This window comes from Vombatus ursinus, unplaced genomic scaffold (genome assembly GCF_900497805.2).
Source record: "Vombatus ursinus unplaced genomic scaffold, bare-nosed wombat genome assembly UNPS02014798.1, whole genome shotgun sequence".
In the NCBI taxonomy this organism is placed as follows: Eukaryota; Metazoa; Chordata; class Mammalia; order Diprotodontia; family Vombatidae; genus Vombatus; species Vombatus ursinus.
In genome coordinates, this window is record NW_020954576.1 from 23,157,489 (window position 1) to 23,181,132 (window position 23,644).

General features: G+C 38.1%; 1 protein-coding gene across 1 annotated transcript in view; it reads right to left on the reverse strand.

The window, feature by feature from the left end:
* The window catches only part of LOC114050116 (kinesin-like protein KIF28P), a 59,108-nt gene that overhangs the window by 32,377 nt on the left and 3,087 nt on the right, over positions 1 to 23,644 (reverse strand). Inside the window, 7 exon segments of the mRNA XM_027871690.1 lie at positions 683 to 750; positions 4,911 to 5,022; positions 6,353 to 6,507; positions 11,782 to 12,006; positions 14,732 to 14,767; positions 16,452 to 16,655; positions 21,792 to 21,986. Coding sequence (XP_027727491.1) covers positions 683 to 750; positions 4,911 to 5,022; positions 6,353 to 6,507; positions 11,782 to 12,006; positions 14,732 to 14,767; positions 16,452 to 16,655; positions 21,792 to 21,986 — 995 coding nt within the window.

Here is a 23,644-nt window from a genome sequence, read left to right on the forward strand (position 1 = left end):
GATGTGTCAAGTTGTTTTGTAGAAATAACAATTCTAGAGACTGTCACAGAGTATATTCTAAGATGTGGTTTACAAGTCACAGAAAGGGCTAGAAATGAATATTTCATGACTTCTGGAGGATAATTGGGTTACACCAAAGATGCTAGGAGGCCAGCATTTCCACAGTAGATTATTAACAAGTTCTTGTTTTAACAATTTATCACATATATAGCCAAGATGGCAGACAGCTCTCTCCAGCTCCTTCACAGAATGGTTTATGTCTCTCACTCTCACTCCTGTAAGATTCAATAACAATTCCTCTCCTTCCCAGCACTACTATTCCCTAGTATTCCAGAGGAAGAATACAGATATGCTATCAGCAAAAGATAGTCAACTCCTGAATGAATTGTTCCTCATCAAATATTTTTAGTACTGGTGTAACCAAACACTCCCATAGAATTTAGAATATGTTTCTTCTCCCAAATGGAGGTTTTCAGAGTATGATGAAAGAATGAATGGTCCTAGATTTCTCTCTATCTTAGCTTCTTTTTTCTCAGCTCCACTTCTCCCTTTTAGCCTAATAATCCTACCTTTTCCCCTTAAAAAGAAAAAAAAAAGTTCATTCAGGAGCTGTGATATTGCATGAACCTATCTGATTTAAAAATCTGGAACCACTAAAGTTAATAAGTATTCACAAAATTACCTTTCAGCGTATCTTAAAGTTGACAAAGTTTCTTCATAACAGATATCAGCAGGACTTATAGCAGCAATCTGTAAATAATATTCACCAAGTTTTCAGTTCCATCTATTGACTTTATAAAGAGTCCTTGCACCAGGTGCTACTGAAAGAGATTTGAATAAGAACTAAATATAAAATTTTACAGACTGAGAGGTAACATGGTATTGTAGGAGGAGGACATGATTTAGTCTTAGAAGACATGGGTTCAAATTTCAGCTCTGCCACTTACTACAGCTAGGTCTGGATTAATGGGAATAAGAAATACTCTGAAGTGGTCATATTACTCAAATTCACACTGTATATTTCCATTGCAATGGAATCAGTCACCATATTCTACTCAATTATGACTTCTATCACAGAATCAGTCATTCAACAGGCAGCAAGGTTACTCAATGACTAGAAAGCTGGACTTGGAAAAGAAGATCTGAATTCAAATCCAGCCTTAGACATTTACTGACTGTGTGAGTCACTTAATTTCTACCTGCCTCAGTTTCCTCAGTCATAAAATGGAAATAATAACAACAATACAGGGTTATTGTGAGGATCAAATGAGATAATATTTGTAAAGCACTTTGCAAAACGTTAAGTGCTATACATATGCCCGCTATTATAGTAAAAGTAATATCAAGTCAGTCAGTCAACAAGCATTTATTAATCACTTACTGTGTGCCAGGCACTATGCTAAGTACTGGGGCTAAAAAGAAAGGTAAAAAACAACCCTGCTCTCAAGAAGCTCATGGTCTAAAGGAGAGAAAACATGAAAACAACTATGTACAAACAAGATATATACAAGATAAACTGGAGACAATTAACAGTGGGAAGGCACTAACATTAAGGAGGAATTGGGAAAAGGCTTCTTATAGAAGGTGGAATTTTAGCTGCAACTTGATGGAAGCCAAGGAAGCCAGGAGGTAGAGAGGAGGGAAGAGAGAATTCCACGTATGCACAACAGCCAGTGAAAACACCTGGAGTTGAGAGATGAGGGAGAGTATGAAGGCCAGTGCCACTGGATCACAGCTGGGTTGTGGTGGTAGTGGTGGTGGTAGTGGTATAAGGTATAAGAAGACTGGAAAGACAGGAGGGGAGCAGGACTCAAAGAGCTTCCAATGCCAAACAGAGGATTTTCTATTTGATCCTAGAAATAATAGGGAGCTACTAAAGTTTACTGAAGGGAGGATGGCTGAATGACACGGTCAGACCTGAGCTTTAGGAAGATCAACTTGACAACTGAATAGAAGATGGACTGGAGCGGGGAGAGACTTGCGGTAAGGTGATGTGGGGATGAGGCCTCTACTGGGGTGGTAGCCGTATCAGAGGAGAGAAGGTAGAGAATCCAGGAGGTGTTACGATGGTAGAATGGATGAGACTTGGCCGCAGATTAGATGTGGAGCATGGGAGAGAGGGAGGAGTCAAGTCACAAATGTCAGAGATGGAAAGGATCTCAGAGTCTAAGGTGTCCATGATCAAGAATCCCCTCTACCACATTCCGAATAAATGGTCTTCCAGTCTCTGCTTCAAGATCTCCAGTGAGGGAGAATCAAATCATCCTAAAGCAACCCATTCCATTTTGGAATAGTACATTGTGAGAAAATCTTTCTTTACATAAGCTTAAACTTGCTCCTCTGAAAACTCTGTCCATAGTTTCAAGGTTCTCTCTTCTGGGAATGAACAGATCGAGGCTAATCTCTCTTCTTCATGACTACCTTTAGAAACTCAAAGAGCACTATCATAAATACTCAAATTCAATTTGTCCAACAAAACACAACTCATTATCTTCTCCCTTTCTACAATCCTGCTAGAATTTCTCTGACCTCCCTCTTCTCTAAACTTCCCTATTTCTGTTGAGGGCATAACTATTCTTCCAGTCATCCAGGTTCACAACCTCCAAGCCATTCTCAACTCCTCACCTTAAGAGATGATTTGTGAATAGACTCGATGGGTATCTATCGAGATCTCTTACATCTGTCCCCTTCCTATGGCCACTGCCCAAATTCAGATCTTCATTAACTCTCACCTAGACTACCTCAAGAGCAACAGTCCTATTTGGTCTACCCACCTCAAATCTCTCCCCTCTATAATCCATCCACAGCAGAACCACCAAAGTGATATCTGACCACATCACTCTTCTCCTCGATAAACTCCCTATTACATTTAGGATAAAACAAAAACTTCTTTGTTTGCATTTAAATTCCTCACTGCCTGGCTCCGGCCCATCTTTCCAATTTATTATATATGACTCCCCTTCATACTGTCTATGATTTAGCCAAACTGGCCTTTTTGCCCTTCTCCTGTTTCTGTTCTTTTACACACTCTGTCCTCCATATCTGGAATGCTCTCTCTCCCTCCCTCTTTATCTCTGCCTCTGAGAAACTCTACTTTCCTTAAAAACTCAGTTTCAGAGTAGTATCCTTTCATGAGGCCTTTCCTCATCCCATCAAATACAACCATGCCTCCCCAGTCCAAATTACCTTGTATTTACTTTGCATATATTTATATGTGGACACGGTTCACCTGATAGAATGTAAGCTGCTTTTGGGCAGGAACCATTTGGTTGTTATCTTTGTAACCTCAGAACTCGGTACAGTCTATGAATATAGTAGGCACTTACATTTTATTGATTGACTGATTGAGGAGGAAAAAAAGATAAGGCTGGTCATGTAGTAAGTAATAAGTAAAACCAGTGGATTGTCCATGCACTCCTTTGGTATCCATACAACGCGAAGAGAATAAGAGGAAGGTCTCCAGCACACTGGGTTCTATTTCCTGTAGAGTATTTACAGGAAGATAGGACAAGACTATTATAGGATAAGCAACCATGGATAGGCTGAGAGATGTATCACTGGCATGAGTACTCACACTGACAAGAGCACAAATGCATCAAATAAATGGCTTGAGATTCTTAACAAACTCAAATATCAATTTAAACTTATAAATACTTTTAAAAATCAGTACTTGGGAAGATCAGAAATTTCAGGAGTACACATACTATCTGCCCTCTCTTACATTATAGATAATAAAGCCATTTGGGATTCATGAGTTACCTTTGCTAAAGAAAAATTCACTAGCTGGTGGCCAATGTTTGGCAATAAGCCTTCTTAACTTAGACTGGCCTTTGGATGACAGACAGAGTCTATCTCTGGACTTGTATTTAAAGTTTTTCCAGCTTGCTAAGACCTGGTGCAGCTTATACTCCATTGGCATGGTCTTCTAGATCCCAGGGCTACCTCCTCTTCACTTTTGGAATGGACCTGGGTAGTGGGAGTCAGAGAAGCTATCACTTAAAATTTCATAGATCTTAGTAAAATTAATGAGAAAAAAATTATCAGGCCAAACTGCATAGTCAATAGTAATAGAATACAGAGATCAAGAGACTTTGAGCAACACAGAAGAATACCTTAGACCAGGAAATTTCTTTTCTAAAAAAAGAGACCCACATTTAGACTAAATTCCTCTTGTGGCAGAAGAGTCTTATGTTTCTCACATTTTGTCTTATGCATTCAAGGTAATTGGATGTAAAAAGCTTCAATTGAATGACCATTGTATTATTTTAGAACATGCAGAGCAACATTGATTTCAAATAATTTTAAAATTGCCTAAGAAATAAGAGAATTTTAGAATGAATAAAAGGTTTAGTCTTAGAGTGGAAATCATTCAAGTCAGATGAAATGATAAATAATCAATTTGCTTTTTTTTTAAATCTTGGGATATTTTTGGGGAAAAGAGCAAATGTTTAGTTTCAGTGACCTATCTTTCTCTCCTGGCCACATCAATAGACCAGCATTACCTGCATTTAGTAAGAGATCCAACTAAGAAACTCATGCCTCAACTCCCTTCTCTTTTTTATACCTCTGGTAACAAATTATGTTAGGACAGGAGCAACATCTTTTTATATAATAGGATGTAAGCTTCTTGAGAGAAATAATTGCTTCAGTTTTGTTTTTTCATCTCTAGTACCTAGAACAATGGCTTACACGTAAGAAGAACTTAATAATTTTGGGACTGAAACAATATTTTTGACATCCAGACAGTGGATAATGGGAAATGACTTTTCGAGTGAGACAAAGTAAAATTGTTTGTTCTATAAAAGGATTTTGCTATTAGAGCTGATAGACTGTTGTTTTCATTGCACATATGACCAATGTGACAAAGGGTAGTAAGAGACAAAATAGTTCAACAAAATACATTATTTTACCATAATAGTCTTACTGTTCCCACCCAAGGCTGACTGGAGGAGTCTGGTCAGAACAGAGTCTCTGTAAGGGATGTGCAGAACTCTTTTCCCCATGGCAACATCTGCAAGAGCACTACAATTAAAAGAACATACAATAGGAGAAAACAAAATAAATCTCTTCGTGAGTGACAAGGGAAAACATAATTGCCATCTGCCTTGGAGAGAAAAATCCAAGAAAAGTATGCAAGATGCATTGTTGTCATCAGATTCTTTTGATTAGTTGATTGGTTTTGCTCAATTTTTTTTCCTCCTTTAAAAAATAAATCTTTTTTATGACAGCTACCTGTTTGTTACCTGGGAACTTGTGTTGAATCAAAGATGGGAGACCAGTGTAGACTTAGTGTTTCTGGATTGCCCGTCACTGGCCAGATGAGCCAATCAGTATTGAATTCTCCAGCACATTCTAAGAGCCAATGAAAACAACTGCTGGAGGGCCTGAGGCTGAGTGACAGCTGAACCAGCCAATGACACTGGTGAACATAGAAAGATCCCTACGTTTTTATATACCCCATAATTTCTAATGCCCCATTAAATTAAAATTCCTGTTCATAGCCCTTCTTTAAATGGACAGTTGTCTGTTCAGAGAAAGTATATGAGTTGTCATTGTATATAGAAAGACATTGATTAACAAAATGGGCATTATTAAAAATGAAAACTGAAGAACAAAAGACCCACATCATCTGTTAATAACATTGTTAATGCCAACCTCCAGTACCCAAGATTGGCCCAAATGTTCTATGCTCCTTTTCATATACTCTGTGATCTGGCTACCTTGGTCTTCTTGCCCTGTGTACAACATTCCAATCTCCTGACTCTGTGTCATTATATAGGCTGGATTCCCCCCCCCCCCCCCCCCATGCCTGGAATGCTCTTTTTCCTTACCTCTACCTCTTGGCTCTCCTGGATTCCTCCAAGACTGAGCTCAAGTTTCACCTATGGGCGGCCTTTCTCTGTTTCCATCCTTCCCATCTCACTTTCCTCTGAGATTACCTTCCGTCTACTCTGTATATATCTTGTATGTACTTAGTTGATTGCATGTTCTCTCCCCCAATAGAATGTGAGTTCCTTGAAGGAGGGAACAATGTTTCTGCTTTTCTTTGTATTCCTAACATTCAACAGTGTACCTAGCACAGAATAAAGGTTTAATAAATACTTATTGATTGCCTGGTTCTCAGACATGCACCACAAATCTAAAGTGTGAAAAGCCAGTTTTTAGGTTGCTTTCCTAAAATATCAGTCTTCATTTGTATATTTTTTATAATTTGTTCATATTTTTTATAATACCTAATTCTAATGTTCAAAATAAATGGATTTAAAAAGTCTTAAAGAAAAAGCCACTTTGAATATCATCTAAAATTTATGTTACAAATGTTAGAAAGATGCTTCCTTCTTGATTCCATTACCTGATTACATTGCCCAGTGTGGTTAAACTCAAGGTAACACGTGACCCTTCTCTCAATCTGTCTCCTTCAGATGCAGAGGATTTTTGCCTTTCACTACCTGCCAAATCCACCAAATTAATAATGGATTGCTTGGTGAGGTCTCCATCAAGAAAAACCTATTTAAGAAAATGAAGCATCCATTACTTAAAAATTGTAGAAGGCCATGCATCCACCCACAAAAGCAGATCATTAAAAATATCCTTTCCAAATGAATCTTGCATCTGAAAGAAGAAAGGGAAATTGTTACTGTAGAAATCTCTTGATTAATATAGTAGAGATTATTAAAAATGAAAACTGAAGAATAAAGCAAAATGATAAATGCTTTCTACTCTGGAATTGACATTCTATAATATTTGATGGGAAAAACCACTGGGTTTTGAGACTAGAGGCTCTGATTAACTTCTCTAAGCTTCACATTGTTGAGGTCAGATTCAGGAGAGTGGTTTGGGCGTGAAAGAATTCACTTAGACATTTTCTTTAGCCATCAGGAGCTTTATTAATGTGAAAGCACATGGACCTGTACTGTATCAGTGAGGCTACAATTAAGATGGTTGGTATTTGGGGAAGCTAGGCTTGTATAGTAAAATTCTGACAGAAAGCCTGTAGCTGCTTCAGATGAGGATGAAGCTTTATGGTGGTTCAAGATAAGGACAGGATAAGGAAGATGGGGGGAATTTTATGATGATAAAAGAAACCAAAAGGAGATTGAGAAGAGATAATTTAAGAAATATTGGACTACCTAAAAACCATGTTCAAAGAAAGACACTAGACATCATTTTTTCAAAAAATCATAAAGGAAGATTGCCCCAATATCTTAGATCCATCTTATCATTATTAGGGCAGTTAGAAGGAGTCTGCATAGACAGAGGGCATGGGTGTGAGAGATGAGGGAGACAAGGAATTTTATGGTCCAGGATAAGGGAAGCAGAAGGAATTTTTTTTTTGGGTAATTTTATGGTACAAGGTAAGGAGAAGTTTTATGATGTTTGAAGATAAGGGGAAAAGGACTTTTAAGATGTTCTCAAGTTACAGAATGAGCTCAGGAAGTACTGGAAAAGCGGCCCTTAATATTCTCTTTAACCCCTAGGGTACCATATGCTGTATCTTCATCAACATTAGTCTTTAAAACCACAAACTAGGCATGGCCTCCCTCACAGGTGTTCCTAACCTGAGGACTGCACACTGGTTTTCGGCTTTTTGAAAAATGTCTGTCAAGATAATTGCTTTCTTTTGTAATTATGTGTATTTTATTTTATGTACTTAAAAACATTATTCTGATTAGGAGTCCATTGGTTTTATTAGACTGCCAACAAATGCCCTTGATTTAAACTCATTTTTTAGGCTGAAGAGTGGCAAGGATAAGAGATGTTCAAAGAGAGATCTGAAACATTTTTCTGACTCATGTGACTTCAGCTTAGTCAGGAGAAGACGATAATTCAGTTCAACTTCTACAAAGTCACCAAGGCTTCAGACCTTCTTTCCACACAATGAACACAGGTATCATTCCATTCAGCCCTTCCCCATTCTCTTCCTTCAACCCCTTTCTAGCCCCCTACCAATGTAAGCACGTTTTGCAATCAGCTTTCCCCGCCCCCATCTCTACCACTTTATCTCTTAGTAATAGGTATGATACTTCTTCATTAGCTTTTCCTTTTGTTCTCCTGACCAATTCATCCAGGTTTCAGTTAACCTAGACTAGAATGTTGGTGGATTCCCTACAAAACAAGGGGTGGGAAGGGAATGGAAGAACAATTCTCAAAACACCTTTAAGCCATCAAGTTCATTTTCAGACTCTGCATCTCAGGACCTGAGCTGGCTCTTGCCCAGGTCTACCTTTTAACCATTTAGTCTCTTGGCTACTATAATAATGAGAGCAGCTCATGTTTAAATATCATTTTAAAGTTTACTAAATTCTTTACACACAAGTACCCTGTGAGGTGAAGCATTATTATCTCCTTTTACAGATGATGAAACTGAAGTGAAGTAAAGCTAAGTAAGTTATTAAGTATCTGAGCCAGGAATTGAACCCACATCTACTAAGGGAGGCCTTAGGACTCTCCATACCACTACATTGTTTAATATTCCTGTTTACTCATCTGAACATGAGAATACTAATTCTCATGTTATCTACTTACATACTCACAGGGTTATTGAGAGTATTTTATTCACTTAAAAGCATTATATAAAAGGGAGCTATGATTTTTCAAAGCCATTTTCCAGGAATACATTAGATTCTATTGGTTTCTTTAGTATATTTTTCAGCAAATAGGAATGCATAAATAGAGAACTCTTGCTAAATATCCAGATTAAGTTATAAGTAAGCAGAAAATGGTGCCAAATCTGTCTCCTGCACTTTTCTCCAAAATAACATGTAGCTTTTTTGTTCATTACTTCTTTTTGGAATAGGATTCCTAATCTGGGATCTATGGACTATCTGTAAATTTCAGGGAGGTTGTTAATGTGGCTGGGGAAAAATTGCACCTCTATTTTCACTAACTATGAACTGAAATTTAGTATTTCTTTCAATTATTTAAAAACATTATTCTGAGAAGGGGTCCATAGGTTCTATCAGACTGCCAAGGGGTCTATGATACAACAAAGGTTAAGAACTCCTTAGAGTTTTAGAGAGAAGATTGCTCACACCCTTGTCCCAAATATCAAGGTGGAAAAAAGATGTGGTAACGAGGTAAACTGAAGTAATAAGTAGAACAGTAAATTATCCCAACATAACTGACTCACACCCATGCCGTATGTCTACGAAGACTCCGTCTAACTGCCCTAATAACGATAAGGTGGATCTAAGATATTGGGGCTATGTTTTTTTGAAATATGATGTCTAGGGCCTTTCTCTGAACATGGCTTTTAGCTAGTCCAATATTTTTTAAATTATCTCTTCTCAGTCTCTTTTCCAGGTCAGTTGTTTTTGTTTTTGTTTTTTTTCTAATGAGATAGTTCACATTTTCTATTTTTTTTCCCATTCTTTTGACTTTGTTTTATTGTTTCTTGATATGGAGTCATTAGTTTCTACTCACCCAATTCTACTTTATCTATCTATCTATCTATCTATCTATCTAGTTGTGAAGCAATTGGGGTTAAGTGACTTGCCCAGGGTCACACAGCTGCTAAGTGTCAATGTCAAGTGTCTGATCTGAGACCAGATTTGAACTCAGGTCCTTCTGATTCCAGGGCTGATGCTCTATCCACTGCACCACCTAGCTGCCCCCCAATTCTACTTTTTAAGGAATTATATTCTTCAGTGAATTTCTGTACCTTCTTCTCCATTTGGCCTATTCTGCTCTTTAAGGAGGTCTTTTCTTCAGTAATTTTTTCTGTGGTACTTTTATCATTAGGCCAATTCTGTTTTTTAAGGTTTTATTTTCTTCAGCATATTTTTCTGCCTCTTTTTACCAAGTTGTTAATTCCCTTTCCATAATTTTCTTGCATTACTCTCATTTCTTTTCCCAATTTTCCCTCTACCACTCTTATCTTATCACTTTCTTTAACTCTTCTAGGAATTCTTGTTAGACTTAGGTCCAATTAGCATTCTTCTTGAGGCTTTGCTTATAGCTGTTTTCACATTGTTGTCTTCTTTTGAGTCTATGTCTCAGTCTTCCCTGCCACCATAATAGCTTTTTATGGTCAATTTTTTGTTTGTTTGTTTGTTTGATCTTTTTTTCCAGTCTATTTTTCTACTTTGAACATTATGTTGAAATTTGGCTCTACTCACCTGGGAGTAGGGAGGCACTGTCACAAGCTTATGATTTCATCAAGTTGCTGTTTTCAGAACTAGTTCGTAGGGTCTGCAGGCTTTCAGTGTTTCCAACAGGGTGTGATCAGGGGAGAAGTATAGTCACTGCTCTCCTGCTCTGTCTCTGGTCTTTACCCAAGAAGCAGCCACAAGCAATAGCTCTCCTCCTGGCCCTAGAACTATGACCAAGTTCCCTGTTCTGCCGAAGCCACAAGGGTTGGTGCTCCTTCCTGTCTTAGAACTGTGACCAGAGCTCCTGCTCCCCCGTGACTGATCACAAACGCTCCTCTGTACCTTGGAACTGTGCCCCAGAACTGCTTATGGGCGATAGAGTTGCCAGTTAGTGCCAGCCACACCCAGTGCCAACCAAAGGCCCCTGGCAATCTCTTTCTGACCCGTTGTCCAATCCCCTTACCATCTCGAGGCTGAGAGCTCATGAGGCTGCTGCCAGTAGTGCCGAGGCTGCCGTCTCCAAGGCCCACTGCTTATGCTGCTGTTGAGCTTCCAACTGGGCCCCTACCCTGGTGTCACAGACCTCTCTTACCAACCTCCTAAGTTGTTTTAGGCTGGAAAAATGTCTCACTCTGACCTTTTTTTGGCTCTGCTGCTCCAAAATTTGATTTGAGGAGTTATTTTAAAGTTGTTCGGAGGGGAATGTCGGGAGAATTCGTCTGTGCTGCTACCTGTATTCCGCCATCTTAGCTCCCTCCCTTCCTTTATTTCAACCAATAGTAAATTACAAAAGTATACGGTGGCATGTATCATCAATGACTATCACTTTTTCATTCAACTCATTTCATGAAGCATATTTTGTTTTTGGTTTATCTTGGTTTGTTGTATGAGAAACAAAACTTAACAGCAAACATTTTCTTTAAGAATTACTTTTGCCAAAAAAAAAAAATTAATCACTCTGAAACCACTGGTAATGGGCTCCTTTGATCTTAGTAAGGCCTGTCCTTAGAGAACAAACTAATAGTCTGCTACCAGTCCCATACTCTGAGCTTTTCCTATGGGGCTAGGAGGTCCTAGGACTTGGTATTCTGCTGGCTTACATTTTGAGAATCCAGGGTGAACATTAGGACTTTAGTACAGGCACAAATGCTTAACACTAAAAACATCCTAAATATAATAGTTTTTTGATGATTTAGAAGGATTTTAAAAAATTTTTCTCATGGTGATTATATTTGAACAATAGTTATCACTAGAAGTGCAGAGGTGTTAGCAGAGTGACTTTAAATTGTTAAAAGCTGGTTTATTTCAGCATTCTAATTCAGACTAATTCTTAGTATTTTGTACTATGCTACCAGTATGACTTAGAACCTCTTTCCAGAACACAGTATGTATATGGGGAAACATAATCTCCAATTCCAGGTATACTGCCTTAGTGCTGGGATATATCCATGACCCTCCCCCTTACTGAATCACCATGGTGAGGCTCACTTAGTCTTAAGGAACATAGTGAAGAGGGAAGAGTAGACTTCTCTTTTTCATCTTGCTTTATCCCCACATTCTTTGGTCTGAAATATGGACACCTTACGTATTGGTCAAGCCTGTCTGGGCACCAAGCTGATATAATCACTTTCAAGGTATTTCACTTAATGCCTCTTGGTTATAGATGGAAACAACAACATCAGAGTCATACCTGTTTAAATTGAATGGTGATGACCATATGGGACCGGCTGCTGGTGGCATTCATGCTTGTTGCTGCAGTAGTTCTGGCTTTAATGCCTTGTTCCATTAGCCTCTCAATTTGTGCGTAGCTGTCACAAGGTACAGAAGTCAAACCATCTACATAAAAGCCTTGGTGCTGATCTTCTCTTACCTTAAGCCCTCCAGGCTTCTTGGTTTTAGAGAGCAAATCCCTAACCTACAGGAAAAACAAGGACAAAGGGTTACTTAAGTCTTTGTGTGGAGTTTCTGGGTATAAAAGAATTATAGAATTTTTTAGAGAAATAATTTTATTACTTTCAAATACTTTAAGTAGTTGAAATTAAGCTAACAAATTGGAAGACTTGGATTTTAATCTAGTATCTGCAACTAACTAGCTATATAACTTTGAGTAAGTCAACTTTTAGGGGCCTCAGTTTCCTCATAGGTAAATAAGTGAGTGGGATTAGAGTTTTTCAAAGATTCCCAACATTCCTAAGCTCTTACATTAGGATTTTTTTTTTTTTAAGGAAAAGCATGTGATGAGAAACAGTTACCAGGCTAGTCAACAGATGCAAATCATCATTTGTTGTGTCTTTCATTTCCAAAGAGGACCAATGACATCATGGATGATGTTCCAACTGGCTTGGGAACTAGATTTAAGTGAGGCAGAGCTTCGTGAAGTTATCAGCCTCACTCTCCCAGAGTCACCGAAATCCTGTTGCAGGACAAAAGTCAAGACGACAAGAGATGGCCCAGGATTCACTGGATGACCTTGGAGACTGATGTCTGACCAAGCTCTAAGTGTTTCCACAGTGCCTGCTTCAGCCTTCTTTGTGGCCACTGGAACACACTGTTCTCACGCACCCATTTGGCTGGGGAAGTCCTCATATGTATGGGTAGGAACCCCCCCAACTCACTGAAGGGTTTGAGACTCTTTGGTTACCTGAACCTGGTTTAGCCTGTCTGCTGAGAGGGTTTTACTTTGAGGTGGCCGCTGCACATGCTACAGCTTCTTGGAGTCACAGATGAGAGAGTTGGGTGAAGGTAGACACCAAAGGTAAATGAATAGCCCTAAGAAGGGCTCAGCAAGCCCTCATATCAGAGGTGCTAGTCCTCCCTGAACACCCCATACACTTCAATATGCTTCTTCCTTCCTTAATCTGAGCTACATTGTGGCCATAGCCAAACTTACCTGCTTGCATAAATGAATAGGTAACCTATCATAAGGAAATGATAGGCTGGTGTGGCAAGTACAGAATTCAGAAGGGAAATACTAATGCCTGAATAAATCAGTTTTTTATTGAGTACCACTGATAATCAGAAGTTTGTATCAGATGTTGTATGGCTTTAAGTCATGGAACACTACAGTACAATCTCTAAAGAAATAAAGTTGAAGTCATCTGAAGGGCAATGGAAAGGCACATGGTAGGCATGAGGGGTTTGCCACAAATTACAAATGACAGACTATCAGGAAGTAATATAAAAGATATCATTGTCAAAGAAATATTTAATTGAGTCAGATGGACTGGACATATGTTTGATTGGTGACACAGTATCAAAGAGAACTAGAGGAAGATCTAATATCACGATGGATACACCCATGGAGGAGCTGGAGAAAGACATGGACCTGCACAGGATACTCAGGTATATATGGGTGGGGATCTACATCGTTGGAGGAAATAGCTAAATCGATGAGATAGGGACACAAACTTAGGAACTTGAGAGATCCTTGATTTCACTGGTATGAGTTCTTCCACTGATGGAGACTGAAACCTCTCAACACCCCTCATCTTCTGTGATTCTTGTCTATGTAGCAGTCTATGGAAAAGTCCAGGAAATGGTGTGGTGGGCCTGGGACCAGGCAAGATGAGGTACAAGCTCACAGAACAGAGCCCAGAGTGATAGGGTAGGATCTTAAGTACTAGGTGAGATAAGAACTTCTATCATACTTACTGAAGTATTTTCCCGATATCAAGGAAATTGTGTTGGACAATACTGATTAAAGGAATTATAATAAAGATATCACAAAAAATAAAGAATACATATGATATAAAATAAAAAACATAAAATGTAAAAAAAAAAAAAAAAAAAAAGCTTGTATAGTCTGATTGCCCCAACCAATAGTACAGGGGATAAAGAAAAGAAAGCCCAGAATAGAGCCTTGAGAGATAACCTCAGTTAGCAAATCCCCATATAAAGACTTATATTTTTAGCAACAATATTCTTTTGGTGATGCTATATGGCTGTAAGTCAGAGAAATTCAGTCTCTAAAGAATTAAACTCGATGGACGATGAAATGACAATGGGGAGGTAAATGATGAACAAAAGCAGACTTCAACCATTAAGAATGGTGTGAGAAACATGATATAAAGTTTGAGATGTGTACAAGCAGAAAAAAATGTTAGGCTAGTTATGTGGTAAGAATGAGAGATGACCAGTTGTCAGCCCATGTGCACCACTTATATCCCCTCTAAACACTAGGTGTAATTAAACATTGCAAGACTCAAAGAAGAGTTGTACAAGATAAGAGTGATGGATGGGTTGTGATCTACATCATTGGAAGGGGTATCCACATCACTGATATCCCAAATCCACTGAAGTATCCAACAATAGAAAGTAGTAAAGGGAAAACAATATAGTAACATAGGATGCTAGAATTAGAAGAAGCTCAGAAATTATTTTTTCCCAGCTCTTAAAATTTATAGATGGGAAAATTGAGCCCAGAAGGATTTGTCATTACCAGGTCATACGTGATTTATGTAAGAAAAAAAAAGAAAAGAAAACTGGAAAAATACTGATCATTTAATCAGTCAGAGCAACTGCTATGTGCAAGCAAAGTACTGTTCTAGATAAAAATGATTAAGATATGGTTTCTGCCACTAAGGAAGTTATAGTCTGGAAAGTGGTAATCAGAAAGTATTGGAAAATGCACTTATTTTTACCTGTTCATTGTAAATTTCCAGCATACTGAATGTCACCTGTCAAGACAAAAGTATAAAGAAAGTAAACATTGTTTTGAATGATTCTCTCTAAAGTTATCTTTGAAATACAGGTAATCATTTCAGAATAAACATGAAATGGAGGCAATGGACACCATCCTTAAATTAAAGTCATCTTGCTTTAGTTCTTTAAACAAACTGGCTAGTCATTTCTTTCACACAGGATTAAAGGGCTTATACCTAGAAGATAATTCAGCAATCATCTTGTCTTACTTTACAAATTATGAAGAAAATGAGACATGGAGAGATCAAGTGTCTTGCTCAAAAAATAAAAGTAGGAGAGTCGGGACATTAATACAGTTCTTTTGACTTGAATTTCTGCTTACCACACAGTTCCTCCCACAGCTCACTGATGGATGATTTATCTTTCTTTGACCTTCCACAGGGGAAGTATAAACTCTGATTTGAATGGTTAAACTTGAAGGGAAAAAAAAAACAACTGCATTTCTTAGTCTCCTCATCACCAACCTCAATCCTGGTTGCTGTGAGGAAGAAGTAGAAATAGCTGATTGCACTGGTCAGTTGACTTCTGTTTCCAAAATATCACCAAACATCCATTTATAGCAGGGTCTAAAATAAAGCCTTATACTTTAAAGTCATGCATACTAGTTAGGGTGAGAAATTGGATTGCTGTGCTTTGGATAAAAAGAAAAACAATCTTTACTTTGCCAATGACCAGCACTGTAACCTTGAGGAAGTTATTTGACTTTCCTGGTCCTCACTTTCCTCACCTGTAAAATAAAGGCCTGAGTATGGTGGATGGAGCACTGGCTTTGTAGTCAGGAAGAACTGGTTCTGAATCCCACCTCAGACACCTGTTAGCTATGTGACCCTGGACAAGTTACTTAGCCCCTTTGTAATCTGTAAAATGAAGGGTTAGGTCTGATGGCCTCAGAAGACCCTTCCAGTTGTGATCCCATGAACACGTATGACAATGAAGTGGATGAGTCTTACCCAAGCATTAAGGGGAATCAGAGAAGATTGGAAAAGAGAATTAAAAAAAATATCATTTATAAGAAGCATACCTGAAACCAAGATTGACAGAGTTAAAATGAAGGGCTGTACAAAATTTATTATGTTTTTAGAAACTTCAAAAGACAAGGGTAGCAATCATGACAACAAGGCAAAAGCAAAAACAGACAAGAGTGAAAGAGGGAAACTACATTATACTTAAAGATAGATAAAATAATATCAATACTTTATATATATATATTCACTACATGGCAAGGCATCAAAGTATTGCAGAAAAAGTCAATTGAATGACAAGGAGAAATAAGAGAGCAAAACTATAATAATAATCGTGAAGCCCAATGTGTGCCTTTTTCAGACAAATCTAACACAAATAATACAATTAAGTAACTGGAAAAATGTAGAAAAATAGGATGTAATAGATCTCTGATGATTACTGAAGATGGTTGGTTCTGTGCAAAATCACTTTTTATAACTTCTAATGGTTTGCATGCAGAGACAAAAAAATCAACTTTGTGCTTAACAATTTGATTTACAGTCATACTTAAATAGTTGGTCTAGTTGACATGTAAAATTGGTTTTTACCTGAAACACAAAAATGGTCATCATTTATCATTTGGGAGATTTTCACATAAAATAAAATTCCACTGAACCAGAAACCTAGAACTACTGACACTGGTAGAATAAATCTTACCTGATACTGCTGGTTTTTCTCTTTGTTTTCAGTGGCTTTAAAGAGTTCTTCACACACATTTGGGATTACGCCCTTGTCTGCACCATAACCAATCATGGAGTAGCTTTTCCCAGAACCAGTCTGACCATAGGCCAGGAGGGTGGCATTATAACCCTGCCAAGCACTGTCCAAAACTCCTTGACCAAGGTCACGAAAAACATCTCTCTACAAAGATCACAGTTGGGAAAGCTTAGCAAATGGAGAATGACAAAAAGAAGCATTAATAAGCACCTATCAGGTACTGGGCACTGTGCTAGGAGATGGGAATACAAAGAAAAAATATAAATGGTTCTTGGTTCCAAGGACATGAAACCGTTAGGCAAAACAACGATATATAAAACAACAATATTTAAATAATTTTTACATAGGAAAATAATAATAGCTAGCACTTATATAGTACTTTAAGGTTTACAAAGTGCTCTGCATATATTATCTCATTTGATCCTTTGAACATACTTTGTAAATGATTTTTGTAAATACAAACCGTATATGAAATAATTTCAGTGGGGGCATTTGCAATCTGGGGGAGGCGGTTTGGGAAATATATGATGTAAGGAGAGAGGACAAACCCAGCTTTGAAGGAATCCAAGCATTCGGAGCTGCAGAAGTGAGGATGGCATGTAAATGCACAGACACAAGATAGAGTATCACGAGTGAGAAGCCAGAAGTAGGGTAGTTTGGCTGAAACAAAGAGTGCGCAAAGGGGATAATATATATGAGTGGACAAGCCGCCTGGAGCCAGGCTGTGAAGGGCTTCATATGCTAAACAAAGGAGTTAGAATGTTCTCTTCTGGGAAGCTGGATAGAGTGCTGAATGGGGAATCAAGAATTCCTGAATTTGAATTCTGCCTCACAGACCTACTAGCTGTGTGGTATGGTTGCCACTGTTGTGTTAATTAGTCATGTTCTACTCTCCCTGACTCCATTTGGGGTTTTCTTGACAGAGATACTGGAGTGGTTTGCCATTTCCTTCTCTAGCTTATTTTACAGATGAGGAAACTGAGGCAAAACACTGAGTGACTTGCCCAGGGTCACACAGGTAGTAAGTATCTGGGGTCAAATTTGAACTCAGATCCTCCTGACTTCAGGGCCGGTAAAATGACCATGTCTTTTTCAGACTAATTGTCATCTAGTCATGTAGCCACCCTGTACTTGCAAAAATGATTTTTTTCAGCCCAAGTTTAAGACTTTACATTTACCCCTGATGAATTTCATCTTCACAATCTTTTCAAATTGTGTCACTCAGTGGGATAGATTGACTTCCTAGATTCTGTCATTAGAAAATTTGATACATGTTATTTATGCCTTCTTCCAAGTCACTGTTAAAAATATTAACCAACACTGGGCTGTTGCAGATCTGTGAGCCACTCAGCTGCAGAACTCCTGCCAGGCTAAAATGGAAACATTAACCAATCAATTACTCTCAGTTTAACCATTTGACTGAATCTACCTACTCAGTATATTATCACACAGTATGTATTTTTTCCACAAGAAAATGATACCTTCTCAAATGGTTTGCTAAAATTTAGATAAACTATACCTACAATATTTCTTTGAACTTTGGTAACCTTGTCAAAAAAGGGGAAAAGGTTAGTTTGGCATGACCTTTTCTTGATGATATCATATTGCATCCTTTGAAAAAAGTGATTCATTCTAGAATTTCCCCAGGAGCAGAAATTGTACTTGGCAGTTCTTTCAATACTCAAAGATGTAGTTTATCTGTGTCTGGTGCATTGAATTCATCAAGGGAAATTGGGTACTCCCCTCATGATTTTCCTTACTTATTGTGCATATTAACTCTCCGTTAGTAATTTTTGTTTTCTCTTTTTTTGTTAGGCAATGAGGTTAAGTGACTTGCCTAGGGTCACACAGCTAGTAAGTGTTACGTGTCTGAGTCTGGATTTGAACTCAGGTCCTCCTGACTTCAGGGCCAATGCTCTATCCACTGCACCACCTAGTTGCCCTCTTGTTTTCTCTTTTCTAGTGCCAAGTAATTCTCCTTGGCAGAGAAAACATAAGCAAGGTGAGAATTAAACAATATTGCCTTCTCTGTTTTTACTTATCAATACCATTCTTTCTGAGAAATAGTCCTTTCCCTTCTTTAATCCTTCTCTTTCCTCCAACTCAGAAAAAAAAGGACTATCTTTTCATTGTCAGCTTTCCTTGTCAACTTCACCTCATCATGTGACATTTCTGACATTTTCACAAGACTGTGCCACACTAACATTCATTCTCTTACCTATATTTGCTCCTATCTTTCCTACACATCTTTAAAAAATCTAACTTGCTTGGTAAGTTTTATGCATTCCTTGCATTCAATTGATGGCAGTGAGGAAAATACAACCTATGCCCCTGTGGTCTTCAGTTTATTGCCTAAACTTTGTAGCTTTGGTAACACTTTCTAGATTCCTTCTAGAAATATCATTTGTGCCCACATGAATCACTGGAAGCCGATAGTAGTCATCTGTTTTGAGAAGCCTTGGGAAATCATAACATACCACAAGTATCCTGGGAAGACAACAGACATCTCTATTGCTATTAGGTTGTCAAAGAGCTGCCGCAGTACAGGGAATCATCACCACTTAATCCTTTTCCTCCTCCTCTTTTTCACCCCTACTAGATAAGAACTTCTATGGATCTACTTTATCATTTGGAGGCAATACCACTATTTCCTCCTGAGAGGATCTAGCTCCTTCTCCATGAAAAGTTTCAAATTTGATTTTTGGTTTTTTCTTTTTTAAGCTCTAAGGATCACTGTCCTTTTTCTCTTCATCCTCTGCTGTGAGACATTCTTCCACTCTCCAACCTTCTGCCAAGATTCTGCCACTTCAAATCCTCCCCCCCCTCCACCCCAAGTCTTTGTTTTTTAAAGAATACTTCATTGTCCCTGTTAACGGGGAGTGTGGAAAAATGTCATTTCACTTTCTCTTTGGGGAGGCAGATCAGCTTATAAGCAAAATATAGATAGTAGTTACTTGAGTGTGGCAGAAATACAAACAATACTCAATATAAGGCATTGCAAAATTTTCCATTTCTATAATGAATAGGAATCTTGGCCTTGCTTTTAAAATGACTTAGGAGAGCTTATACTTCACCTTCTAAGCACCTCATTAAGTCTTTTAACAGGCTTTTATCACCTCTTAAAAATTTGAACTCTCCAACTTGCTTTTGTTTCCGTAACAACTTTACAGTTGTGCTCTATTTTTTTTCCCTTTTCTAACTTATCTCATACTTCTTTCACTATTTAATTTACCAATTTACTCATTTATTTTCTTATATTGCCAACCATCTTCTTGAATTCTTCTCTTCAGGTCCTTTTGCCTTAATCCTTTTCTTTCTTCAGGTGGAGAACTCCTTCAGATTAAGCCCTTCTCTTTCAATTTAGGTTATTCTCCTTATTTATCCTCAAATTCTCCCAAATTTAATCCTTGTCCTTCTGCAGAAGTCCAGACCCCTCCAAACCACTATTTCCTTACTCCTTTTCCTACAACTTTCTCTCAAAGAATCAAGGAGAATCTAGACCTAGACTTACTTTTTAAAACTGCTCTTGACAAGGTTCCTAAGAGTCTCTTAAATCCAAAGGATCATCTGACTTCTCTGTAATTTGTGATACTATAGACTTTCTAGACTCTTTTTTCTCCCTTTAATTTTTACAACTCTGCTCTCTTGGTTTTCCTGAACAGTGCGTTTCTGCCTGGGATCACCATTTCATGCCTAGGGCCGGGGTCGGGAACCTGTGGCCTTCTAAATCCTTAAATGTGGCCTTTTGACTGAATCAAAATTTTACAGAACAAAAAGAACAGGCTTAATGAATGCTTTACCTGATTGCCCTTCCTTATTTCCTTTACTCAATTTATTATTCATCTAAGTGTCTATAGATTTTACCAAGTCTCCAAGTGTCTAGACTGAGTGTCCCACAAAGGATATGAACACAGGAAACAAGGATGAATAGAAGAGGAATAAAATGGAGAAAATGAGGATTACAAAGATGAGGATGATTCAGAGCAGGAAGATAAGGACAGACAGAAAGTAATGGAAAAGTAAAAGACCCAGAGAAAGAAGTCAAAGCTGACAGCAGGCTCCGTAAATCTGGAATACAAACAACACCTGGCCAAAGAGGAAGAGAATGAGGCAAACTGGCTAATCACTGTGATGAAGAGAGAAAAGGTACTTTTGCCAGGAGCTTATATACATCCCAAAGAAACTAGCAGTGAAAAAAAAGCCTGCAAAAAGACATTGAGGTCAGAAGAGATGATGTCCAAAAACATGCAAAGCACTCACAGAAGCTGAGAACTCCATGCCTACCTACTCTTATTTATGGGATGTGGAAGATCTTGCCAACCTGCACTCATAAAGCAAAGATTTCATCCCCTAATCTTTCTCCTCCCCCACCACTCAAGCTTAAGACTTCTGGCTAAGCAATTTTCCAAGGAAGGACCCCTGTGGCCGAAGCCTAGAAGGCTTTCTGCCTTGACTGCTTCCCAGTTGGTAGAATGATGAAGCTCAGATATGAGTATCCTTTCTAGTACCCTCCTAGACTCTAATAGTACCCAGGGTGATTGAAAGAAGCAAAAGCCTGAACAGCCCAGGTAGAAATGGACCTGGGGTATGTGATCCTAGGTGTTGTTCATACAAAGTTAAAAAAAAAAAAGTCTCTTGCCCTCAAAGAATTTATATTCTGCTGGGGAAGGTGGGAGAAAGAAGTGAGGTAGGGAAGTAATGAGTCTCACTTAATCCAACATACTTCTTTTGAAATTGTTTTTGGAGTCAATTTAGGGGTTATACAAGGAAATGAGTTTCATTACTTTATAGCCATTCCCTTTTTTTTTTTAAACCACAAATAGTTATTATCCTGTTTGATCATCCATCTTTTTCACCACACTGAACCAGGAGTGAATTTTGTGTTTTGAAAAATCATATCAATCCTCAAATGATGACGATTGCTACAATAGAAGAAATTTTAAAATATGTATTGCTAAAAAGTCTATGAGGGAGGGGCAACATCTTTGTTGTTTTCATCTTCTCTAGTGCCTGAACAGTCCTTTCCATAAGTAGATTTTGGATGCAATTACAAATGTTCCAAAAACATGTAGAACCATGGCAATATTACAGGGATAAAGATTTATACTCTCAAGACAACTACTTTGAAAGGCATCATTTATTTGGATGCAGGAAATATACAGTCTTACCATATCTATAATTACCAATATGTATTGGTAAAATTGTCAAAATCTATTTTTATCTTATATCAACATTTTGTAGATGTTAAAAAAAAAGAAATTTCATTTTAAAACAATTTACCTGGCCTGCAAATTCGCTGTTAGGACCGGTTGAAATAAGTACACCATCTTTGTCCCTTTGAAAACCACTGTGAGACCAATATGCCAAATCAAAAGTAAAAATTTTTATGTGTTCTGGGTTCTTGGGGTCAATATATAGTGGTGGTAGTCCCAGATTGCATTGAAATCACACATTGCTTCCTGCATTCTTCTCTCGCTAAAAGCAAACCAGAAACAGTCTTAGAATAATTACAGATAGCTTTTTATTATCTAATTAAATTTGTATTTATTTTATTTGTAGCTAATAATGCAATATACCTGAAATCAAGTCATAAGTCCCAGTGACTGAACAATAAGCTTGTTTTTCTGAAGATGCATTCTTCTTTGTTGTTAGAAAAGGTGAATATTTTTGTGCTGTCTCAGAGTCTTAGACAGGTTTTGTCTTGCTTTGTAAATTCTTAGACAAGTGACTCACTTGTCCTATCCCCCACCCAAATTAGGGATATAGACATTGGGGCCTCTTTTGTTTTCTATTGCTAAGCACAAAATCACAATTTCAGAATTGGAAGGGATCAAGGCTGTGTGATGCTTGATTAAGAATTCTCTGTATAAAATGCCTGAAAAGTGATGATCCAGATTTTGTTTTAAGGCCGCTAGTACAGAGAAACAAAATATTTCCTAAGACCATTTGGATAGCTCCATTTATCTGGATGTTTTTCTTTTTATCTTAAAATTTGCCTCATTGCTCTTTCCACCCATGTTTAGTTTGGCACTCCGGGTCCAAAAAGAGTGTCCATTATTTTTCTTCTATATGACTGCCCTTCATACTTGAACACAGCTATCATGCTGCTCTCTCCTAATCTCCCATGATTTCTCTTGTTTGGGCTAAACATTCTTAATTCCTTCAATCCATCCTTACATAACATAATCCTTAGACTTCATCCTGGTGGTTCTTCTTTGAATACTTGTTTACCAAAGTCCTTCCTTAACGTGGCATTCAGAAATAAATATATTCCAATTGTGGTCTGACCAAAGCAGAGTATAGGATTATCAATTTTCTAGACTTGTAGCCCATATCTATCAGATCAAGATCACATTAGGTTTACTGGCTGCCATATCAAATTATTGACTCGTTGAGCTTTCAGTTCACTAAGACCACCAGATCACTTTCAGAAAAACAGTAATCTAATCATGCACAGACACCCTCTCGTCTCCATTACTTTTTTTTTTTTTAGGCAGTGGTGGTTAAGTGACTAGCCCAGGGTCACACAGCTAGTATCAAGTGTTCGGTCTGAGGCCAGATTTGAACTCCAGTCCTCCTGACTTCAGGGCTGGTGCTCTATCCACTGCACAACCTAGCTGCCCCATCTCTATTATATTTTATGCCTGCCCCATGTCAAGTTCTTTTTGGACCATGGCTCTGTCATCCAATGCATTAGCTGTTCCAGTTAATTTTTTGTAATCTGTGACCTTGATAAGCATGCTTTCTATGCCTTTACTTGAGGAAGAGAATCATAAAATTTAGAGTTAGGACTCCATTCTTTCCATTCCCATACCCCCAAAGGAATCCCCACTATAACCTGTCACAAGTGGTTATTCAGCTTTAGTGTAAGTCTCCTAAGAGCTTTCCTAAGAATCCACCACCTCTTGAGGCAGCCTATTTTATTTCTGAATGCCTTTAAGAAGTTTTTCCTGATACCAAGCTTAAATTTGCCCCTTTGCAACTTCCACCAATTTTAGTATTTCCCTGTGAGGTTAGAGAGGACAAGTATCATCCCTCTTCCACATAACAACATCAGACAGCTATAATGTCCCCCCAAAGCCTATTAACACCCTGTATCCACAAGTGGTCTCCCATCTAAATACTATGCCTGT